At 39.3% G+C, this 25210-nt stretch overlaps 1 protein-coding gene and 1 pseudogene across 1 annotated transcript; both read left to right on the top strand.

The window, feature by feature from the left end:
- Positions 1-2306: 2306 nt before the first annotated feature.
- On the top strand, positions 2307-7603 carry LOC110559898 (small ribosomal subunit protein uS2-like; annotated as a pseudogene).
- A 639-nt stretch (positions 7604-8242) lies between these two features.
- LOC110559899 (phospholipid scramblase 1-like) lies at positions 8243-24888 on the top strand. Its single transcript, XM_060385527.1, has 7 exons — positions 8243-8333; positions 12930-13163; positions 18150-18192; positions 20605-20825; positions 22228-22389; positions 23689-23850; positions 24776-24888. Exons 2-7 carry the CDS (start codon positions 13107-13109, stop codon positions 24830-24832), a joined length of 702 nt encoding a protein of 233 aa, XP_060241510.1. The 5' UTR covers positions 8243-8333; positions 12930-13106; the 3' UTR covers positions 24833-24888.
- The last annotated feature ends 322 nt before the right edge of the window (positions 24889-25210 follow it).

Below are 25210 nucleotides of genomic sequence, written 5' to 3'. Positions count from 1 at the left end.
ACACGTAGCAAATTTCAAAAGCTGATTTCCTCACATTTAACCACAAACAAGGGACCAAACGTTTAACTTGCACACAATTTTTAAATGTCACCACAAGTTTAAAATGGTAATGTATGGGTTGCCTAAGTAAACACACCATTTTTCATTCAGGTCAGTGTGTTTATTCAAGCACAAGGATTTCCAGTTCTTATTTCTTACCATTAGACAAGCAGTCCTTCTAAACTGGTTCCTGAAGCATTTCATAGTTCTTGCTTATGAAGGAAACGTGGAAATTTCTTTACTACTGAAAGCCAACTTTGCTGTGCTACCCAGGGAAAAAATATATTTATATCTGGTAATTTCTTATTTACATCTATTCCCTGGATATAACTGAAATAAACACCACAGAAATATGAATTGCTTAATTCTGAATAATGTATTTTATAACCCCCATCTAAATCTGAATAATAATGACTCATTTCTGAAATAATTAACATGCTTTCAACTCTTAAGGTTTGTGTTAAATATGGACTCAAAAATCCTTAAGGAGTTCATTTAACAGAAAAGGACATTTGAAAATGTCTAAGCTTGATTTTTTTTTCTGACTTGATTAAAGCCAGTTCTTTTTCACAACCACTGAATTCTAGGCCACACAACGAAGTAGAGCACAAAAATAAATTAATAATTACAAAGGAAAGGGGAGAGTGCCCACATCTGTCCTCCTCCATGGGAGGAGTTAATGAATTCACTGATGACAGAAACATCAGAAAGAACAGGCAGCCTCTAAAAGGAAGCCTGTTATTAGGGAAGGCCAAGCAGCTTTCACGTGGTAATTGTTTAGATTATAATAAGTGAAACTATATAAGCATTTCAAATTCTAACCAGTGTATTTTTTTTACCTAAAAGAAAGATTGTAGATAGTGCCATTCAAATTGACATGGAGCGAAGTTTCTGGGTAGTGAATGCACATTGTGCATCTTTCCAAAGCTATAAGCACAGTTCTTAAGATGCCATATAATTGAGTTTTTCTGTAGAAAAGAATCTGACTCAATGCAAAACTAATGCGCCTTATTTGAAAATATGCCTGAGTGAAAAATAGGAAGGAAATAAAACAACAAAGCCCCAAGCACATTTTCCGGTAATATTTATGACTATAATGACAGTCGGCAAGTACTTCTGATGTATCAGGAAATACACTAAACACTCTCTCTTAATTCTAATAGATGTATATTTTGTTATCAGTGCTAAAGAGATGAGATCACGGTGAAAGAAAGTGAGGTAGAATGGTGGAGCCAATACAAACCAGCACAAAATGGAGAGAGTATAATGTAGTTTACACTGAGCCATCTGGTGGTCAGGAATCATATCCATTTATAAGAACAGTGAGTCCTCTGTCACTTAAAACATCATGGTGTCTGTGTGTGTGTGTATGTGTGTGTGTGTGTGTGTGTGTGTGTGTGTCTGCAAATGTGAATGTATGGGAGTGAAGATGGCCTGCAGAAATCGAGAGGATGTCGTATCTCTTAGATCGCACTTGAGGGCTGCCTTACATAAATGCTGGAAATTGCACTCAGATCTTCTGCAAAAGCAATATGACCTGTTAACCAAGAAGCATTCAGGCAGAGGCTGGGGCCCTGCCTGCGGAAGCTGAAAAAGGGGAATTCTGGTAGGTAGCTAAAAGAGAGAATGTGCATGGGTGAGCTTCACCGTCCTTTCCAGCTACATTTTCGAGGTTCTCTCTGTCACTCCAGAGCCAGCTTCGCAAAGGGATTCATAAGCCATATAAGACGTGAACTCCAAAGAGCCCACCATAGGAAAGCGAAGACCCTGAATGCCAGAAACAGCATACCCATGACAGGGCGGTGTCCGGTTTCATCGTGGGAATTAGTCTGAGAATCTTGCAAAACTGTCTCAGATTCACTTTCCTTGAAACACGAAGATGCTCCTGAGGGAGCAGGTTGGAGAGTCTCCTCACCCTCGTCCTCATACACAAAATGTTCCACCTCAAGATGGTCGTGGGGGTGGGGGTGGGTGAAGGCTAAATGCTGCCGTATTCAAGGAGAGCCTTAAGAGCTAACAGACACCACATGATCGAATTAATTTTTTTTTAAAAGCGTTGCTCAATGTCTGACTGAGCTCAAGAGTTCTGAAACAGCTACAAATTTGAATCTCCCAATAGTTTTCCACAACTGGCTGGTGACAGGTTCCAAGGTGGGGACGGGGAGACATTATTGCATAGAGGTCTTGGCAAGCTCCAGGGAAAGAGTCTGGGTTCAGGCAAGCTCCGGAGCTTCTCAGTCAGTCTGCTCCAACTCCGGAACACAGTCATGGGTTGTGTGTACAGCAAGAGTGAGGGTTACGGGAAAGAAAAGAAACTCTCGGCCAGAGAAACCACAGCAGCAAGTGGAGCCTTCAAAGACGAGTTCAAAGATGGCAGGTCTGTCTCCCCAACCCATTGCCACCTTGCTAAAAATGCCACTGTGCGTCCTGCTTCCTCTCCCACTCAAATGTTCAAGTTCACTACACCTGCCCAGGTGAGACGCCCATACCCTTCCATCAGCTTCAAAACATGGGCACCCTCCTATGCGACCCTGGGACAGTCATGACGGCTCATCGAGAAGGGAACGCCTCCGCAGAGCAGCTAATCTGAGGGTGTGCTACTCAAATCAAGTCACTCAGCCCAGAGAGGTGTCACCATACTGAGACCCACAGGGATAATTATGCTCCGTCCCCAAATCTGGCTGGCACCATGTAAGAGGGCCTGCCTATCGTTAGAAATGGAAATGCCATGTGTGAGAATTATGAGGTTTCTGAGGTTTGGGGGGGGGGAGATATGGGAGGATTAGCAGAAGAAGGAACTAATGTCACTGTCCTCCTGGTACTCGGGAACGATCTGGTCTGAAGTTCCTATTTCTGAGTCAACATAGCCCGGTTCCAAGACATATTCGGACCAGGGATGGGAGTAAGATCTCAAGAGCTGTGAGTCTCTCGGAAGGTTCTCCTCTCGGGAGGCTGCGGATGAGGCACCTGGCTTCGGGGGAAACGTGCTCAGAATGCAGAACTGTCCACGGTGGATTTTGGAGAAAAGGGCACTCGAGTCTGAGTCATGAGTCATGAAAGGGGTATTGACCAACCAAGAGAGTGTAGAGCATCACCCCAAGGCTCCAAACGTCTCACGGGAGATCTTGTAGACAACCATGCCCTGGAGGACACAGCGCATTGTAAGTCAAAAGTGCTGTGATGGGTTATAAAGGAGGTGTAGCTTGTAAAGCAGCATGCTTGCAAAAATAAACAAATCAATACATCTATATTTTAGGTACAAAAAAAACCCAACACAAATATGGTAAGCACCAGTTGCAGACTGCATCAAATATTATTTTTACCCAACTTTGAGGAAAAGAGTAGGTCATGAGTTAATTCACTAAATTCTTTACAAAACTAACAAGCAAACCCAAGACAGTAGACAAACAGGTGCTCTTCAAAGTCTCTTACCCTTTCACCTCCTCGTTGTGGGGTCACTGTGCTCTCTCACTTATCTGAGTTGCTCCCTCTCATTGATGTAGAAGCAAGCAAAGGCTGTGAGAACAAGAAAGTCACTTGACACCAAAGTGTCTTAGGGTTTCTATTGCTGGGAAGAGACACCATGACCATAGCAACTCTTATTAAAGAAAACATTTAGTTGGGGTTGGTGTACAGATCAGAGGTTTTGTCCGTTATCATAATGGGAAGCATGGCGGCACACAGGCAGACATGGTGCTGGAGAAGTAGCTGAGAGTTCTACATCTGGGTGCACAAGCAGCAGGAAGTGAATGCCACACCGAGTGTGGCTTTAGTACCTGGGACTTCAAAGCCCAAACCCTAGTGACACATTTCCTCCAACAAAGCCACACCTACTCCAACACCTACTCTAACTCACACCTCCTAATAGAGCAATTCCCTATGGATGTATGGGGGCCTATTTTATTCAAACCACCACAGCAAATAACCCTCTAACCAAACTGAATGAAGATGACTCATGTACTCATAGTCACTGGAAAAATAAACCTCTCAACCTACCCACTTTCCTGGAAGTTTATTAATCTCTCTCCTTAAGATAATCATTGTACTGTTTGTGTTAGAAACGATGTTTATTCATGTCTCTCTTTAAGGAACTTTATTTATTGTTTGTGTTGGAGGCAAGCCTTGAACTCAGAATCCTCTGGCTTCAGCAGCTCAGGTGCCAGGACTGTCTTTTTGCATAAGACTCAATCTCTTGAATTTCAGTTCACTCTTCTGTCCACATTAATTTTACTCTAAGAAACAAAACTTTTTCTAAGCATTTGCAAAATATAAAACATGAAAATATAATTTTGCTAGTTAACTGAAGTAAGCTCTTAGATTTTTCTGTCACTTGATATAGTCCTACAGAAACTGCACATGCATAATGCACACATACATCATTATATGTTGTGTGTTTGCATAAATGCTAACCTTGTGTTGTGGTATAATTGTGAAATACTTTTCATAGATGCATGTGTTTGAACACTTGGTACCAGGCAGGTAGGACTGTTTCGGAATGTTCTAGAACCTCTAAGAGACAAAGCTTTGCTGAAGGAAGTGCATGACTTTGAAATTTATAGTCTGGACCCTCCTTCTAGTCCCCATCTCTCTCTCCACTTCCTGTGTGCTGATGAAATGTCAACACTTGGTCTCTCACTGCCAGATTGGCCTCTTGCTCTTGCTCTTCCTTCCATGTTGGGCTGGATCCCCTCTGAAACTCTAAGCCAAAATTAACACTTTCTCCCCTAAGTTTCTTTTGGTTACGGTATTTATCGAGAATGACTGTGGTGATGTTCCTGGACAATTGTAAAGTTCTGGAGAAGCAGCGGAGGAGGGAGCTGTTAACAACTTCATTGTGTTCAAATTCCTACTGTCTCAGCTGGAAAGAGGTGCCAACCAGAATCTATACATCGAAAACCTCCTTCCCATAATGAAATCCCCATAATTTTTTCTGTGTTTCAAAATCCTGCCTTGATATAATTTGTGAAGTCAACCTTGCCTGCCTCCTGTACAGTTCCTTCTCCCCTCCCCCACCTATTGTGAAGGGACATAGAGATTAAATGGCCCAGCAAGAAAGGGGACTTGTGATTTCTGATGGAATGGTTTTGACAAAGATCTCCATAAATGATAAATGTATAAGAAGTGTTATGGTTTTCTTTCCTAGAACTTCACTGTTAGAAAGGAGCATGGGCTAATCAAATTGTGATATGAGATTCTGTGTAATTATGATTCTTTTTATTGTTTTTTTTTTGTTTGTTTTGTTTTGCTTTATATATTTCGAGACAGTTTCTCTGTGTAACTTTGGCTGTCCTGGATTCACTTTGTAGATCAGGCTGGCTTAGAACTCGAAGAGATCTGTCTACCTCTGTCTCCTGGAGTGCTGGGATTACAGCTACCATGCCTGGCTGTAATTATGATTCTTATGCAAATTATATAGCATGAATTTGTTAACATGGCTTTGCTTCATGCTCTTTTTAGTTTTTTTTTATTTTTAGCAAAATATAAATCCTTTTATCTTTCTTCTGTATATTTTTGGCATTTTTAAAATTATAAGAACAGAGAAGCAATTGTCTGGTTATGTTTAGTTAATTCAGCCAGAGCACTGCCCAGTCATTTCTCCAAGTATGTGATGCTATGTCTTGGAATAGAACCATTAAATTAGTCAGAGTCCTCTCGACGAAAAGAGCAACAGGACATACATAGCTAGAGATATGAGGTTGGGCTGGTGAAATGGTTCAGCATTTGGGTTGCATGGCGCCAAAACTGATGACCTAGGTTTGGTCACTAGGGCACACAGGCTAACAGGAGAGAAATGATTATGAGAACCTGTCCTCTGATATACACATATGTTCCTTTGCAAGTGTGCCTGTTCACACATGCACACATACACATGTGTACTCCAAGCAAATGCATGCATGCACGTATGCACGCACAGACACTACACTAAAAATGAGTAAATGCAAATTTTAAAAGATATATAAAGTAATAAATTGTCTTTACACAAAGTCCGAGACTCAAAGTCAATTATGAAGTAGAAATCAAAAACCATCCTATTTTGTAGTTCAATCTGAGAATCAGGGAAACCAGTGAAAGAGATGCCAGTTTGGGTCTAAAGGCTTGAAAGCCAAAACTGTTAAGAGCAGAACACTAGTGTTCTAACCCAAAGAAGCCGCAGAGATTTCTCTTCTTCGCTATTTACACTCTTGAAAGAGTAGAGAGAGCCTACCTGCCTAAGACGGGGAAATCTAGTTATTCAGTCCACAGATTCAAATGCTAAACTCGATTCAAAATACCTTCTAGACACACCCAGACTTAAGTTTGGTTTGAGTATGCTATGGCCAGGTTTAAGTTGACACATAAAATTAACCGCCATAGATGTACTCATTGTCAACCAGGAAGTCACATATCTCCTTGTAACTATACCTAATTTTTAAAAAGTTATTTTTTAAATCTCCTTGACACAATCTAGAATCACCTGAAAATAGAGCCTTAAGGAGTTAAATCTATTCTGTGTCAAGTTTCCAAAGGGCTAATTGTACTAGCAAGATTGTGTCAACTTGCTTTGCTTTTCCATGCTGCCAGGGGATGGGTCCATACAGCGTTTTTCTTGATTCCCGGCATAACTTAACAGAAAACTTACAGTGTCCGAGCCCTTAATGTCCTGAAGATGAAGGAAGAGGATGTCCTCAAATTCCTCACCGCAGGAACCCACTTAGGTTGTACCAACCTTGACTTTCAAATGGAGCAATACATCTACTAAAGGAAGAGTGATGGTATCTACATCAGAAACCTGAAGAGGACCTGGGAGAAGCTATTGCTTGCAGCTCGGGCTATTGTTGCCATTGAGAACCATGCTGATGTCAGCGTCATCTCCTCCAGGAACATCGGCCGGTGAGTCATGCTGAAGTTTGCTGCTGCCATTGGAGCCACTCCAATTGCTGGCTGCTCTACACCTGGGACCTTCACTACCAGATCCAAGCAACCTTCAGGGAGTCATGGCTTCTAGTGGTGACAGATCCCAGGGTTGACTACCAGCCCCTTATGGAGGCCTCTTATGTCAACCTGCCCACCATTGCTCTGTGCAGCACAGATTCCCCTCTGCGCTATGTGGATAGTGCCATCCCGTGCAGCAACAAGAGAGGTCTGATGTGGTGGATGCTGGCCCGGGAAGAACTGGGCATGTGTGGCACTATCTCCTGTGAGCACTCATGGGAGGTTATGCCTGATAATTACTTCTGCAGAAACCCAGAGGAGATTGAGAAGGAGGATCAGGCTGCTGCTGAGACGGCCGTGACAAAGGAGGCATTCCGGGGCGAATGGACTGCGCCAGCTCCTGAGTTCACTGTTGCTCAAGGTGGCAGACTGGTCTGAGGGTATGCAGGTTCCCACTGTACCCATCCATCAGTTCCCTACTGAAGACTGGAGTGCCCAGCCAGCCACTGAGGACTAGAATGACTAGAGTGCCCAGCCAACCACTGAAGACTGGTCAGCAGTTCCCACAGTGCAGGCCACTGAGTGAGTTGGAGCCACCACTGAGTTCCTCTGTAGGCAACTGAGCGAAGGGGAAAAGGTAGAAGGAAAATAAAGCTCCTAAAAGCTGGGGGAAAAAATGTGTCAACTTGACGCAATCAAGAGAAAACCTCCATCGAGGAACCGCTTCCATCAAATGCCTGTGAGCATGTCAGAGGGAACATGTATTAATTGCTAATTGATGCAGATCCTGAAACCACTGTGGTGGTGGCATCTATTGGCAGGGATGTCTGGGCGATAAAAGGAAGGTAGCTGAGCAAGCCAGAGAAAAACATATCATTAAGCAACTTTTTTACAGTTTTTTACAGTTCCTACTCTGCTCCTGCCTGAGTTTTTTCTCTGTCTTCTATCAATGATGGACTGTGCTCAGGACATACAAGGCAGGTAGACTCTTTCTTCCAAAAGTTGCTTCTTATCACGTTGTTTATTGCAGCAACAGAAGGAAAGCCAGAACAGTGAGTACCGAGAACAGAAAGGAGCTATACAAATACAACTGGAAACGCACTGATCCTTCTTCCCTTCAAGTGTGTAAACTCTTCACTGATTCCTACTCTACTTGATATGTGATAACCTACGGCATCCAATAGAAATGCTTCAACACTGAGATATATAATAAATGCATGATTAAAAGCTAAGAGGTTAAGAGAAATACAGAAATCACACACATACACTTAGCAAAACAAGGAGGAAGTAATTATAGCATTATAACATTCCACCATATGGTCATTACTGGTATCTGTATCTTCTACTCTGTGTTCCCATTTCCTCTGAGAAGCAACCTAAAGGTAGGTCAGTTAGCACCAGAACTTATGTCATTTTTATTTGACCAAGTCTCTGTACATAGTGACAGGTTTCATAAAGATCATTTTTTTTCATGTATAACATGTACTTTAACCATGTGTAGCCACATGTATTTTAATTATATAATATATACAATTGTTATAATTATGTAACATATAGAAAATATGTGTGTGTGTGTGTGTGTGTGTGTGGGTGGGTGGGTGGGTGGGTGGTGGTGGTGGTGGTGGTGGGTAGTAGTGTTTGTCTCTGCAAACACTAGTGCCGACAGAGTAATGATCTGTGTTAGGCAAGAAGGAAATCCAGTTCAGCACGACTCAGTAGCTGCTGTTGGTTCAAACTTGTACAGTCTGACTCCAGCAAATTTATTTTAGGCATATTTAAGCACAGCACAATTTTGGAAAAAGAGTTTCCCCATCATAATTAACTCAGTCCATGTGTTCAACAAAGCTTAAGATATGAAACATTGAAACTCTTCAAAGTACATCTGACCTCTTCCATAAAGATGGATTCTATTTACTGAGAATGCTCAAGATGAGGATCTAAGGAGAATGACTAGAGATAAAGGTTTGTGAGAGTCAGTTGTAGCCTGGACCTACAGATAGCACAGAGGTCTCCTAGACTGCTGTAAAGTAAGTGTGACTTCACCCATAAACATGTTTTTTTATTATTTTTAATTAAATTTTTATTTTTTTATATTAGTTACAGTGTATTTACTTTGTCTCTCAGTTGTAGCCCCCTCCCTCATTCCCTCCCAGTCCCACCCTCCCTCCTTCATCTCCTCCCTGCCCCTCTCAAAGTCCACTGATAGGGGAGGTCCTCCTCCCCTTCCTTCTGACCCTAGCTTATCAGGTCAGGTTGCATTGTCTTCCTCTGTGGCCTGGTAAGGCTGCTCCTACCTTGTGGGGGTAAGGGGAGAGCAAAGAGACAGCTATTGAGTTCATATCAGAAACAGTCCCTGATAAACATGGTTTTTATTGACTGAGAAACATTGCTCAAGATACCGGTGTAGGGAGGAGAAGTCTGAAATTAACATAATAGCCTGAGAGAGTCAGGGGTGGCCTAGCACCACAGATAGCACAGGTCTCCAGGCTGCTAACTATAACCATTCATAGGCTTCAGGGAGGAAAATACACCACACAACTTGTTTTGTTAAATAGACAGCCTTGTGAGTTCAACATTTCTAGTTTCCCTCGTGCTGTGCTTGCCTGTGAGCACAAGGACCTCTACAGAAGGAGAATGGAAAATGTATCCTGCAGTTGGTTTGCCAGGAGCTATTTTTCCTCATTAACCTGTCGCTTAAAGTTTAAGGGTTAAAAAGTAGGAAGCAAGCAAGCAAGCATGAATAAATGTGCACTGTTTAGAATTTACTCAGTTTTCTTCTGGGGATTTCTATGCAAAAGGGGATGTTTCCTGAGCAAAGAGCAGATAAACATTATGAGTGTTTGAGGCAGCTGTTTTATTGGACAAATCTGGATATACAGCCATGTCAGACCCTCTCAAATTGGCTGCTTCGGTTGAACAGACAGGATCCTCGCATTCCAGACACAATCAGTCCTATGCACTGGAATCTGCCAGACCATTCCAGAAGTATAATGCCAGTAGCTTGTCTTTGTTACTTTGTGGGTTCTTCTTTTTCGTATCCTTCGTTCCCCTGGTATCACCTTGTGTCGCCAGATAGGAGAAAAAGAAGGATAGAGGGGAGAGAAAGATAGACATCTCTGAATCTAATTCCTTTCCTCTTTGAGCACAATTGCTAATAAACTTCAGCCACCCCACTTGAATCAACAACTACCCATGCTGCCTTTTGGGGCTCTAGCATTTATATACCCTCTGAAAAGTTCCCAGAATTTCAAATGTCACACATTGCTGAAACTCTTTCCAGCTGGCAAAACCACGCCTCTGCTAGAACACGAGGCAAATCATAGTCAGCCCCTGCTGACAGGAAAGCAACCCCTAGCCCCAAACCTGGGATTAAAATGAAAACATATCTTTATAATATTTCTGTGGTGGTTTTTTTTTAAGCCAAAATTCCAGAATTCTCACTACAGATACCGATGCTGAGAATTCGGTCAACAGCTTCTTTCAGATGTGTAGATTGTGAAGGCTGTAGTGAGTTTTTGGCTTTGCTTCCTGCTGAGGGTCTGAGGTTCATGGCACTTCTTCCTGAATTTCTGCCCCATTGAATGTACTTGCCAAAGGTTCTTAGAAAGATGTTTCACCATCATGGGCTGGACCACAGCTTTCAAATTCCTTCTGATAAACAACGTGTGGATGATGATCAAGCCCCAAGGCTAGGCTAGGTGGGAGAAAAGTCCAGACTGGGCCATGAAGTTCTAGCACCATCATCAGGCCTTCTCTAGAACTTTTTTCAACTATGATTAGTACAGTGTTTTTCTTTGTTTTGTTTTCCTTCCCTCCCTATAATATCAAAGCTGCTGTTAACTTGTCCCTTCTTGTGTATCACTTCAATTTCTTTTTTTAGAAAGGAATTTCACTGTTCTGCATTGTTTAGATACAGTGTCATAAACTAAACCTTCTCCCCAGATTCCCTTCTTGCCTACCAAGCAAGTGCAAGCCCTTACAAAGGGGTAAACTGTGTCTTGTTGTGTTACTGACAGAGATTCCCATTCTTCTTTATATAAATTTTGACTCCCAAATCAGGGCTTTCACTTTCTATCCTTGTTCCCTCTTTCCTGTTTCTCCCTACAGCATCTCACATCTTCCTGGCAATTCCGTCTTCATTTAAGCTCTATGTGTCTAAAATAGATGCCTGTGTCTGAAAACTTTATTTTAGAGACATTTTCTTTCTTCTGGAAGTTAATTGTTCGCTGCTTAAGTGCAAATTAGCTTCTTGATAATTGTTTCTCTTCATTGTACAACAGATACAATTATATTATAGATCATCCATAACTTCATTTACTTAGAAGGAATTGACTATAAAAACTATGTTGATAAGGCATTTATGTCTTTTCCGTTTTCTAAGCCCTACTTTTTATGACATGTGGATTTCCTTCATCTGTGTTCTACTTAAACTCACTGCCTATTTTGAATATTAGGTTTCCTGTATCTATTAGTGATATTATATTATAAAGCTGAAAGACCGCTCTTCTATGAACTATAAAAATATGCATGTGAAACTTTATTGCAGCTATACATATTACTGCATATTTAGAACTATATATATACTATATACATATTTAGACCTATATATAACATATTATATATAATATAAATATAATATATAAATAGATATAAGATATAAAAGATATATTTATAGAATATAAATATAATATATAATAGTATATATACTATATACATATTTAGAACTATATATACATATATAATAGAATATATATAATATTATAGTACTATATATTATATAGATTATATAAAACTATAATATATAGTTCTATAGAGAGCCTTATATAATTCTATAAACATATAGAATTCTGTATATAATATATAATGTATATATAATTCTATATACATGTATATATTTGTAAATTTATACATACACACATATAAAGTATTTATATGTGTATATACTTATACATACATATAATTATATAAATATGCATGTATATAGAACTATATTATATAAAGCTCTCTCTATATAAAGCTATATATTATCTGGAATAGAGAATTCTTTCTTTATAAGTGAGCCATTTGGGCACTTGGGGATGGTGGTGGCATTCCTGGCTACTAACCATCACACTCCAGTACCACCCTTCTCATAATTGTGTAAAATAGACAAATGACTCCAGACCTTTACAAATAGCCATACAGTAGATGACCGTGTCCTGTTCGACACATATAGGAGAAGTTATTGTTCAGGATTCCAAGTTATTCTTTTTGGCAGGATACTTTGGTGCTAGAAATAGTCATTCACATCCTTTGTTTTGGTTTTCCCATTAAGGTCCTTTTCCATGAACTCGCCAAAATCTTCAAATAACTAACTCTAGTTATTCGTGATTTAATCTCACATATTTTACATGTCAAGTTTGAATGGTTAGTGTGCTGTGTTAACTTTTTCCAGGGAGCCAGGAGCAGCAGTTTTTGACAGGACTTGTGGGTTGAAAGGTCGCATAGAGGAGTATGGATGTCTCTTAGGCAGCTGCGTCATGAAAAATCAGCTCCTTCTGGTTGGTTTATAACTCACAAAAGCTGTATTCTTTACAGCTCTCAGCACAACTTGGAGACAGCTCAAATGTCAGGAGAGCCTCCTCTTCATAGCAGTTGATTTCTGCTCCTGGGATCTTGGGGAGGGGTCTTGTGTATGTTGTATAGTTTAGCATTCTCTGATAATCGAGGTTTGTTTATTTCCTGGGGCTTATGACTTTCCCTTTTCCCTCTAGATGGGAATGTTTTAGTTTGGGGAAAAGTGCCACAGAGCCAAAAGAGAAATTGTCTGCCACCTCTGTTCACCCTCAAAAATAGTAGATATGAAGTCTCACATACTTCACTGGTACAGCTCTAAAAAATAACAGTCACACTTTAAGGTTCATGGATACGAGAGTTGAAATGTCAACCTAGAGACAGAGTAATTCCAAAATGACTGGTCATTCCATTTTCCTGTGCAGTAAAAAAAATATTTGGCTCACTCCTGTTTCTGGAACTTCTGGACATCCTGATTCTTCAGGGCCTCAGGCTGGCTGCCCAGTCCTACCCACCACCCGCCTACACAAATGCAGGCTCAGCCTTCTTTATCTTCTGAAGTCACCAGCATCTAAGCAGCCAGGTGGACCTGCTGTGACCCCATGGCTACCGGTAGCACCACCTTTGACGTGCCTCCTGGATTGGAATATTTAATTCACGTAAGTTCAAATGAACAAAAAGTTCATAAGCAAGACCATGCTTCTAGTTTACTTATGGGTAGGTAATCACTGTTCCTTCATAAAAGTTAGAGAGAGTAAATATTCTGTGTGTGTGTGTGTGTGTGTGTGTGTGTGTGTGTGTGTGTGTGTGTATGTTTGGGTATGTAAGTAGTGACAAAGGGTACTTTCAGTGCCACAGGCTGGCCCAGAATTCCTTACTATTTACCTCAGTATCCCAAGTGTTGAGATTATTACAGAATATCATAAATTAATCACTCTGATTCTTTTTTTCTTTGTGTTATTTTATTTTATTAATTACACTTTATTCATTTTGTATCCCCCCATAAGCCCCTCCCTCCTCCCCTCCCGATCCTACCCTCCCTCCCCTTTCTGCATGCATGCCACTCCCCAGTCCACTGATAGGGGAGATTCTCCTCTCCTTTCTGATCTTAGTCTATCAGTTCACATCAAAAGTGGCTGCATTGTCCTCTCCTGTGGCCTGGTAAGGCTGCTCCCCCCCAGGGGGAGGTGATCAAAGAGCAGGCCAATCAGATTATGTCAGAGGCAGTCCCTCTTCCCATTACTATGTAACCCAATTGGACTCTGAACTGCCATGGGCTACATCTGTGCAGGGGTTCTAGGTTATCTCCATGAATAGTCCTTGGTTGGAGTATGAGTCTCTGCGAAGTTCCCTGATTCTTATGGATTTATTTCTGAAGTAAGGTTTGGATGTCTTAGGAAATTGTGTTTTTCTATTACCTTGGAGGTGATTTATGATAATGGTCAAACACCAGTGTATATTTAAAATGCATTTCTAGGCTTTGTTGTTATAAGCACAATATATAATATAGTCTTCAATTATTTATTATTTGACAGGTTCATTCATGTCTACAATAAAATTCTAGTCACATTAACCAACCTACTTCTCTTCTCTCACACTTGTCCTCACAAGTATTTCCCCCCACCCAAGCATTCATCCCATTTTTTTTGTCTTTGTGTGTGTGAGTTTGTGTGTGTGTGTGTGTGTGTGTGTATGTTTTTGATTATTTGTTTGCTTGTTTGAAATCCACTGAATTTAAAAAAAAAGGGCTATCCTTGGGCATGAGTATTGCACTATCCACAGGAGCATAGGTAAGTTACTAGTGCCTAAATCACTAAAGAACTGACTTCTTTGCCCCCCAGCAGCCTTGGGGGCAGGAGCACTGAGCCCTGTGAGCCTCTCTATTATCTGTGACTAAATGTTTACAAGCTCAGTCTTGTGGAGACCCTATGCAGGGGAACACAGCTGCTATGAGTTCATACCTGGATGACAGTATTTCATAGGCCTCTTCTCATCTTCTGCACCATCTTTTGTGAGGTTCCCTGAGCCTGGGAGTGAGCGATATGGGGACAGGGGGATTCTGGTTAAGACTAAGCACTCAACAACCACTTGTTCTCAGCACCTTGGCCATTAATTCGTCTGCATGAATTCAACATTCACTGCAAAGAGAAGTGTCTTTGATCAAGGCTGAGGGCGGCACTAGTCTGTGGATGTAAATGTAGACATTTTGGAAGCAGCTTGCTGATATGTCCACTTAGTAAAGAAGTAGATTCATCCCCAGTGCCTTCAACTTTCCAACCACAAGACTTTGACCAGGTCCCCGGTTCAAGGCATGAATTTCCTCCTGTCAGGCCTCAGATCAGTCATTTGCCTGCATAAGAGTTGTGCCACTATTTCAGCAGTAGGGGCATCTTGCCTGACAAGTTGGTTTTATATTGTATACAAGATCTGAAGCTCACAAACTGTCTGAAATCCAGCAGCAGGAAGGAAGTTTTCCTGTTAAATTGAATTCTGCAACCAAAGTGTGTAGGGGCTTCAGCAAGAGACTTACCATCTACTTCTGGTGGGCAATCAATGGCAAGGGCCGTAACCTGTTTGGGGAGTTTCTGGGATCTTCTTCATCAATAATTCCTAGGGAAATTATTCTACATTGGTCACTTGGATTTTAATCTCATACTCTATAACTTCTGGGATAAGCATGATCTACTCATGCATGGTATATCCCTTCTACACTTTAAAATTATGAAACTTATAAAGCAGTAAGTTCTGGTGTGCATTCTTCATATAGCCTTAATCTTTGTTTACACTTTCTGTGTTCTTCTCTGTGTTTCTCCCCAATCACTCACTCCTGTTTAAAACTCACAACTTCCAGTATTCCCTCAGTTTTCAAATCACATGTATGCTACCTTTCCTCAGTTTTTGTAAGGCCTTTTCCGCACTCTCAGCCCTTCCATGCCTCTTCTTCCTTTGGGGTTTCTACAGACATTACAATTTAAATAAACACATCTAAATATTCAAACCCAGCTTGGCACTGTGGCACACCCCTGTAATCCCAGCACTCAGGGAGGCAGAGGCAGGTGGCTCTCTGTGAGTTCGTGGCCAGCCTGGTCTACAACGTGAGTCTATGACAGCTAAGGCTACACAGAGAAACACTGTCTCAAAAAAACCCAAAAACCCCAAAAATAAATAAATAAAAAATAAATAAAAGATTCAAACCTATCTGCATGTGGGAGAGAACATACGGTGTTTGATTTTTCAAAGTTAGAGTTTACTTTAGTCGCTATAATATTTTCCAGTTCCATCAATTCACCTCCAAATTTTACTATTTCAAACTTTCTTTACAGATGGATAAATGGATAAAATTCTACTGTGTGTATGTACTGCATTTTCATTATGCGGTTATCAGTTGATGGACATATAGGCTGGTTCTATTTATTACCTATTTTGAATAGAGCCGCAATGACCATATGTGTGCAGGCATCTCTTCAGTAAGATTTAGAGAGCCCTTTGAGTATATGTCCATAAGTGACATAGTTAGGACATACGGAAGTTTTATTCCCAATCTTTTGCAAAAGCTTCAGGTTGATTTTCATTGTGTCTGCATTAATTTACAACCCTGATAAGAGTGTGAATCAGAGAGCATAGACCTGATGCTCTAAAAGTGCATACAGGCTTGGTGAGGAATTTCTAACTAGGACTCCAGTAGCACAGAAAAATAAGACTGGCAATCAAGCAATGGTCTATCATGAAACTAAATCTTCTTAACACAAACAAACTGTTAAATGAGTGGAGAGGCAGCCCACGGAACAGAAGAAAGCCTTTGCTACTTACACGTATGACAAGGATTAGTGTCTGGAGTACAGAAAGAACCCAAAGAACCTAATTTGCAAGAAAACAAAGCACCCAACAGAAAATGAGGCTATGGAATTGAACAGAGAGCTCTCAGAAGGAAGAAATACACTTGGTTAGTAAACATCTTTAAAAGTGTTCACTATCCTTGGATATAAAATGTAGATTAAAAATATTTTATATATTCTATCTCACCCTGTGCTGTTATCAAGAAGACAATTGACAACAAAATCTGGCATGGATGTGGAGAAAGGGAGAATATTTATTCAAAATACATGCTATTTTTTACCGAACCTTTATGATATATAACAATTATAATTATAACCATTTACACAAGAAGAAACTATGGTCCATATAGGACACATTAGTGGCTCAGAGTTATAAGCCTATGAAAGCACACCTGCGCTCTTAAAGCTTATACTCGATTCTTTATCCTGTACTCCATTTTTTGTCTCTCGTTTTTTTAAATTTTTAATTTTTTTACAATTTTTTTCATATGTATCCCAATTGAAACTTCCCTCCCTCAACTCCCCCAGTCCCACCCTCCCTCCTTTTCTCCCCTATCCACTTCCTCTAGTCCACTGAAAGGGAGAGTTATCCACCATTGCCATCTGCTCATAGCTTGCTAAGTCTCTCCAGGACTGCCTGGATCCTCTTCCTCCTTGGCCTGCTAAGGCCGCATCACCAGGGGCGAGAGATCAAAGAGCAGGCAACCGAGTTCATGACAGAGACAGCCCCTGCTCCCCTTAGTTGGGGACCCACATGGAGACTGAGCTGCCTATCTGCCACATCTGAGCATGGGGTCTAGGTCCTCTCCTTGCATGGTCCTCGGTTCATCCTGTACTTCTTAATCACAATACTGAACACATGTCTTGGTGTTTTAAATAAACATTTAGTAAATCTTAGAGGTCAGATTCAGTAACTTGTACTGAAAAAAATAAATTTATATTCTGCGTGTAGCATGATCTACTATTTACTTGCAATTAGTAAAGTAGTTATATTTTTATTCATACTACTTTTAGTATTAGACAAATACAATATCCCAAACGCCAACAGTAAGAGAAAAACTATTCTGGGTTTTGTAGCGCTGCATGTAGTTAAACATAGCACTGCTAAGTTGATACTTGCTTTGTTTTATAAATCAGGTAGGCATGCTAAGAGTCTACAGTTCAGTGTTTTCCCAAAGGAGCATCTGTAGTTCAGCAAATGAACTATCTCTTGAACATGTACTTGTTCTTATTTCTGAAAAACACCTTGAAACATTTTTTAAGAATCAAGGTCATAAAGGGCATGATCACCCAATCCTCTGTGCCCAGCACTAAGGAGGCCAGGTCAGGTGGATGGTAAGAGCAAACTTTCATGGGCTATATAAGAAAGCCCTGTCTCAAAAACAAAAATAAAAAACCCAAAAAACCTGCCACACAAAAGCCAAGAAATCCTCAGATATATAGAAGCCCTCAGTTACTACAAGAAATGACACCGACAATAATTTGCAAACATGTAGAAAACCTCTTTAAATGGATAGAAATGTTTTTCTATTTTATAAAAATCTTCCAGAAAGAAATTTGTGTTCTAATTTTTGTAGATATTTCAGGTCAGGCCCAATTGACCCACATTACTGGTAAGTTCATTCAGTAGAGACATTTTTAATGAAAAAGCTGGGGAATATGGTGTTATTCATTAATAAACAAACATGAGAGTTTGTTAATAATAAGTGTTGGCAACTTCTTATAAATAATATTAAATAATAAAGATATAAATCCAAATTTGGTTGCGTGAAACATCTGAAATTCTTAATTTTCTTTTCACTGTGACAGATAGATCATGTTCTGGTTCAACAGCAGTTTGAGATTGTGGAAGGTTTGTATTTATTCTACTCATCATATTTGTAGAAAGATGACAAAAATAAAGGCATACTGAACACCACACATACAGCATTCTTGATGGCGCAGGATGGCAAACTTGATTGCTTACAATGTCTTTCCTCGCAGTCTTTAAACAAGTAGTTTTCTCTGGGTACTTTCATTTTTGAAAATTTGTCTTTTGATAAATATTATGATGGCCAGCTGCCTTCGTAATAAACACTAGTTTGAAAAAGAACACCCAGAACTTACCTTTGTGTCTTATCACCTTATTGGATTTCTTAGCTGCTTTCTGCCAAGTTGCGACCAGTGTGAGACTTGCAAAGAAATGCAGACAGTGATTCAGGTTGCACAGTGAAAGGTCCCTGGGAATTGGTGTGGAGAGTCTCTGTGAAATCACTGTTAGAGCCCTGACCATGGAATTTAGATTTTATAGGGCTCCTCTGCACTCCCTAGCTCAGCACAGAGCCCTGTTGTATTGAAGGTGCTGAGCAGAATATAGGCCAGGTGCCTACAAATGTCTCCTCAGGTCCCGTGTCCATGGGTGTTAAAACAAACGCAAGATGACATGATAACTGCTGGGGGAGGGAGACAATGGAAAGACGTGTGAACTATACATCTTGTTTCTATCAGAGCATGATGAAAAAATTACCTGAAACCTTTTAAATTCATAGTCACCTGTTTAGAACATCCTTTTCCATCAGAAGAAATTAGAAGATGCATTGTACAGCACACTTCTGGACTTTATTAAAATACCTTGTATTGCTTATTTCACTAAATTGCTTCTCATGTACATTATTCAATATTGTAATATCTTTGGATTAGGTTTTTCTAAAATAAGTTTTTTCCCTGGAAATAAACCCTTTTTCTTTTTAATATTTTGTATTTTTAATGTTTATAAATATTCAATTCCACAGTATATATTACTGTGAATTTTAAGTCCCAAAGTCATATTTTGTATATTATATAGCCTTTTATTTATAATTTTTCAATATGTAAATTTCATCTTATTTGTACAGCAAATACACTCACTGTGAAATATTAATCCACATCTGCTGGCTCTTCATTCCTTGATTTAAAAATAAATAATGTCTTTGAAATTTCCTTATTTTCTTAAGTGTGATTATTTTTAATATTATAAATAATAAAAAGATGAAGATTGCTGAGTCTATGACCAGCATTTTTACCTTCATCTTATTGGAAAATAAATAGATGCTACAGATAGAACTAGATATTGTTTTGTTAGTTTGCTTTTGTTTGTTTTTGCAAGTCTAGAACTCAAATCTTGTGCACACTAAGCAATTATGCTACCACTGAACTATATCTTTAGACTTTAGGCGTAGATGTTTTCATTTTGTTAGTTTTAATTTTCCAAAGAACTGGAAGGAAACTAGAGGCTGTGTAAGCCTGGTTGATCTCACTTTATAGGTAAACAAGTACAGACTAAGCTACATGATTGAACTGCTATTTGAATTATAGATGTTCTCTAAATAAACACTTTCAAGTATCAAAGCAGTTTTAAAAATCTGTGCAAAAATATTTTTGGTGCGTATGGATGCCATGCCAAATTTTAAGAGACTGCTTCTAAGGCTTCTTTAAGTCTCACTGAAGACTCAAAAATGAGCCCACAGTAATAGGACACAGTAATAGCACATTTTTTTTTTTCTATTGGCAAATTTGACTATTAATTGACTATCTCTAAATAAGGGAAAACTGCCATCACCAGCTTATGGTGAGATGACATTTGATTATCTGCATTTGACACCTCTCTGTTTTTATCAGAAAGGAAACACCCGTGAGGAGGCGTTCACTTGGGATGCCTGTGGCATTGGCATATCTTGAGGTAGCACTGCAATAGGACAGTCGAAATTTGATCTGAGTTGCCATGCACTTTTCTCACACTCGCTCCCTGTCCAGAACCCACCTCCACTCCTCAAGAGTGCATGGGCTCAGTACAGTGTTGTTCATCACCTCCCATTTTTCGTCTCTCGCATTTTTTTACATGTGTGCATGAAGGGTAAGTCTCCCTGTGGCTCAAATATAGCGCAAAAGAAAACATGGTTTAAAAAACAAAACCTCAACCCAACTGGTTTTGTATAGTCATTCACATAATTTTTAAAACATCCCCCATTCTTTAGCCTCTCTATAATGCAGGGAAACTATGATACAGAAGTGGACGTTTGTCCACGCATCTTCCACCACTGTTTCTTAGTTTGCTAGCCTCTCTTCCTTTTCTTTTGCATTTCCTTCCCTCAGACTGGATTATCTAAATATACCTTCTTTTATCCCCCCTCCTTGTACTTCTTGGAATATCACCTAAACCTGGCCTATCTAGATATCATATTATCTTAGGATAGGTTGAAGATTTCAATGCACTGTTGATTATGATTGTCTCCCCCCCCCCCTTTAGCCCTTTTAGGTTTTGAAACTGCTAACAAATACAACATCAAGAACAAATTTGGGGAGAAGATTTACTATGCCGTAGAACAGTCTAGTTTCCTCACACGCTTTTGCTGTGGGGACTATAGGTATTTCTCCATGAGTATCGTTGATAACTCCGGTCATGAAGTCATATCTGTGGAGCGACCACTCAGATGTGACTCTTGTTTCTTCCCCTGCTGCCTCCAGAAGGTCTGTGAATACTTACCTGCCTACTTTGCAAGATAGTTTATCAAGAATTTTTGCCATGTTACTGATATTTACAAAATGATCCGTGAGCAATATTTTGGTCCTCATTCAACTTAATAGGAAGAAACATATATAAGCCTATGCTCTTGGCTAATCTCTCCGTTGTGGTTGAGTAAGAACTTAAATGACAGTTTCACATATTCAAGGGAAGGCATTTTGGCCAACTCTCTTGTCAGAAATGAACATGGTGGGTATAGCTTAAACTAATGGAGCTATATGTCGCAGGATGTGTTGGAATATTGTTTCTAGAAACAAATGCATTGACAGAAAAATTACGAGAAGGATATTTATATATATTTTATATTCATTTCATAATTTATCTGATGATTTGGACACTACTAAGGGACAAACAAACAAACAAACAAAAATCTCCCAAATTTTAAATTTCTTTTTTCTTTTCAATAAACACAGTAAATTGTGTCCACAGTAAACATTCCCCAGATGGAGATTTCCTCAGCTGAAGTCCAGCTGCCTGTTTCATATCACTTCATGGTCTATTCATTGCAAATGTGTCTTTCAGAGCAGAGACCATGGCTTAGAGACTTGCCTGGGAAGGTGGCCTTTGCCTGATTTCATTAGCCTAGGACCATGTCTACCTGCATACCACAGTCATTCTGTAAATAATGTCCATAAAGTGTGTCTCAAACAGAGATACCAGGAAAACAGTTATTTGAGGTTTAATACCACACTTAACTGTACTTTGAAGGAGTAAATTTATAAAGAATTACTTTGTTTTTCCATGTCCTTCAGGCTAGCTATCATCTTACAGGCATAGCAATACCTGAGGAGAATGTGTTTGATGAGGAAATTGCTGCAATCAAGGACATGGTCATGAAGCTTGATCATCAGAAATAACTCCACATGAGCCCCCTAGTAAATAAATAACAGGGTCATGAATCTAGCACTCAAAGTCCTTTTCTTATACAATGTCAGGACTAATAGTTGAAAATTCACCATGGTCAGAGTTTTCTCCACATAGATAAGATACTGTTTATAATCAAGTTTAAGAAAAATGTTTGTAAGTAATTTGGACAGTATATATATATATATATATATATATATATATATATATATCAGTGGGGATATTAATAAAGCATGCATGCTGTCAAGAGTTCAATTGATCCCTTCTGTTGTATTAGCTGAGCAATCTGTTTCAATCTGTTTTTTGTTTTTTTTTTTTTTTTGGTGCATTACCTCCTCCATACACTAAGAAAAGAAATAGCATTGATCTAATTAAGGGGTGTTGTGGATTGGAACACTGTCTGTCATTCTTATAAACAAAGCCACAAATATATAACATGATGATAAGCATATTTACTGATGTTTTTTTTTTTTTTATTTGTAGATAGAAGTCCAAGCTCCTCCTGGTGTGCCAATAGGTTATGTTATTCAGACCTGGCATCCATGTAAGCCAAAGTTTGTAGTTCAAAATAACAAGAAGCAGGCTGTTCTAAAAATTATTGGTCCATGTATGCCGAGCAGTTGTGGAGGAAACGTTGATTTTGAGGTAGCAGATGTGATTGTGGTTATTGGATTTTCTTTTCTTATAAATAGAACATATTTTGCAAGAAACTATGCACCCGTAGTGGAGATTTTTGTACCGATATTTCAAAAGGGAAATGGCATGGTCAGAGAAATACTGTGTGGTCCAATGAAAGGTCAGCGCATGTACTATTAAAGGAGAGAAAGGTGCAGTCATCTTTAAACATTCACAGCTTCTATATTGAGTACTCTTCACCATGCTCTGACCAATGCCAGATGAGAAGCGATTTAAGAAAAAAAGGGGTTTGTTTTGCCTCCTCGTTTCAGGTATAGTGCTCCTCAGGCAGTGCACACACATGGTACACAGACCTACACATACGCAGACCTATACAGACCTGTATACAAAGAAAAATAAGTGAATCTTTTTTTTTTTTTAAGAAAAAAGTTAGTACAGGCCTAGTGCCTACTGTCCCATCATGCTTCACTGCAATCTCCTTGTTATTCTTATATTGAATTAGTTCATTGGGAAACATGTTTCTATGTTTTACTTTTGGAGAACTTCTTTTTAAAGCTGAGGGAATGTTTGTTATTTAACTCACTGATCATAAATCTGATTTAAAAATTATGCTTATATTTCCACAGAAGGGGCAAAAATACTCTAAAGCTGATGAGGGTTATCCCTTCCTGAGAAGCTTTTGGGACTCTGTCTCCATCCTCACGAATTCTTATCTCCAGGCTCACTCTGTCACATTGCTTGCTGCTCTTCCTAACCATGCAGCTCTTCATTCCTCTCTTCATTCTGTACATGTAATCCAGTTACATGTACAGAAAGCCTGACCTCCATCAACCTATAGATCTAGTCACAGACATGGCCATTTCTAGAAAATACAGGTGATGCAGGCACAAGTGATCTTATAAAGCATGTATGTGTAATATTCTGAGTAAGTATATGGATATTTAATACCTGCTATAAGACTTTATATACTGGTATGTGTAAAAATAAATCCAGTACATTAGAAGTCATCTAGGTGTATGCAAAGCTATTTCTATTTTCAGAAACATTAACAGAACTTAAGCTGACCTACAATTAACAAGTGAAAGGAAACAAATGAAGACACTGGGAAAACACAGTGAAGTTTCCATGTGTGATGCCCAATGTTCGTATTTTACACAACAACCTTTCTAATGTTTGGTCACACGAGGGCACAATTTGAATAGAGTATTTGTCTCCTGTTATTCAAATCATGAAAGCAGTTTTATTATTAGTTTTCGGGAACTTTGTAAGCCCTTACCCTGGTTCACTGATATTTTTTTTCCAATTCAGATCAAATCTCTTGATGAAAGCATAGCGGTTGGCAGGATTTCCAAGCACTGGTCTGGATTTCTGAAGGAATTCCTGACAGATGCGGACAATTTTGGAGTGCAGTTCCCTTTAGACCTGGACGTAAGGATAAAGGCCGTGATGCTCGGAGCTTGCTTCCTCATCGTAAGTCTGTCCCCAACTGATTCTTCTCTCAGGTGGAGTCTCCAGAATGATCTGGAAAGAACTTGGAAATCTGTACACTCAAGATGAGGAGTGAACACAGTCACACTTACTGTATACATGTGTGAAACTCTCAAATAAAAAATACAAAAAGAAAACTAAACAAGGAAAGAATACACTTTTACTTCCCAGGCTTTATGAAGGAGGCGACACTTAGCTCAATCTCTGAGATTCTCGCAGGTCCTTCTTATACTTTGGATCCATACGGAGACATAGTTTCTATTCAAAGACTCCATGGAATCCAAGAAATGCAAAGATATAAAGCTCAAGTGTTGTCTTTATTTTGTAATGTGTTCTTTTGGCAATTTTTTGGAATATGTGATGCAGTGGTAGACTGACAGTTATTGCGCCGTGTGTGAATTGCTAGGGATTATCCTTCATTCATAAACCTTTAGAGCATTTTATACAGCTCTTCTTCCCCCAACCCAACCTTCACCCTCAGGCTCAGGTGCTGTAATTCTATTCCCTTTGATTCCAATGATGAGTTTAACATTTTTACACTCCATGTGTGAGATTGTGCTGTACTGTATTTTTTCCCCTCTGGTTTATTTCAAATAACATAGTGTCTTCCAGCTTAATTCATTTTGTTGTTTACGAAAAACTTTCATTCTTAGGAATGTATAGTATCTTATTTATAGTATACATACTCCGTTTTCCTTTGCTTGGTTCATATTTTGGTTATTCTTTGGTGTCTTGTTTGTCTTTCCTTTGCTTTGAGAAAGGGTCTCACTATGAAGATCAGTGTGGCTTCAATTCCAAAACTTTACTGCTTCCCACTCTTGAGTCCCCTGAGTTTTCTTAATTTGAAGAATAGCCTTAGTTTTATTACTGAAAATTGACTTTATTATTATTATTTTTTCTTCTCTAGGATTTTATGTTTTTTGAAACTGGTCAAGGCAAGAAACCAAAACTACAATTATTTTAATGAATCAATGAACATTCTCAGAAAATGTGAAGCTGGGCCGTTGAGTAAGACTAAGAGGAAACATAGTGGTTTCTTTCATTGAAATCACATATATCTATCCTTGAATTAAACTAGGATTTCCATAACTTCATTGTTGTGTGATTGGCTTTTCCAGTTATTAGTTTATTTCGTAGCTCAACAACTTATAGATGCTTTTTATATATTATGGCAAAAATTTGCTTTTTCAAGGAAAATTAACATAAGAATTTGAAACTTTCCTATCCCAGTCCTGCCATGAAAAAAAAAAACACTTCACATCAGAGTGCTCCTGTACCTGACTCTGTATCTTCCAAGTTCTACGGTGATCCTTGTGCCTCAGTTTACTTAATTGCCAGTAGT

This window comes from Meriones unguiculatus, chromosome 6, assembly GCF_030254825.1.
Source record: "Meriones unguiculatus strain TT.TT164.6M chromosome 6, Bangor_MerUng_6.1, whole genome shotgun sequence".
Classification (NCBI taxonomy): Eukaryota; Metazoa; Chordata; class Mammalia; order Rodentia; family Muridae; genus Meriones; species Meriones unguiculatus.
The sequence above is the reverse complement of the archived record's forward strand: the minus strand, read 5'-3'. Positions and strand labels throughout refer to the sequence as shown.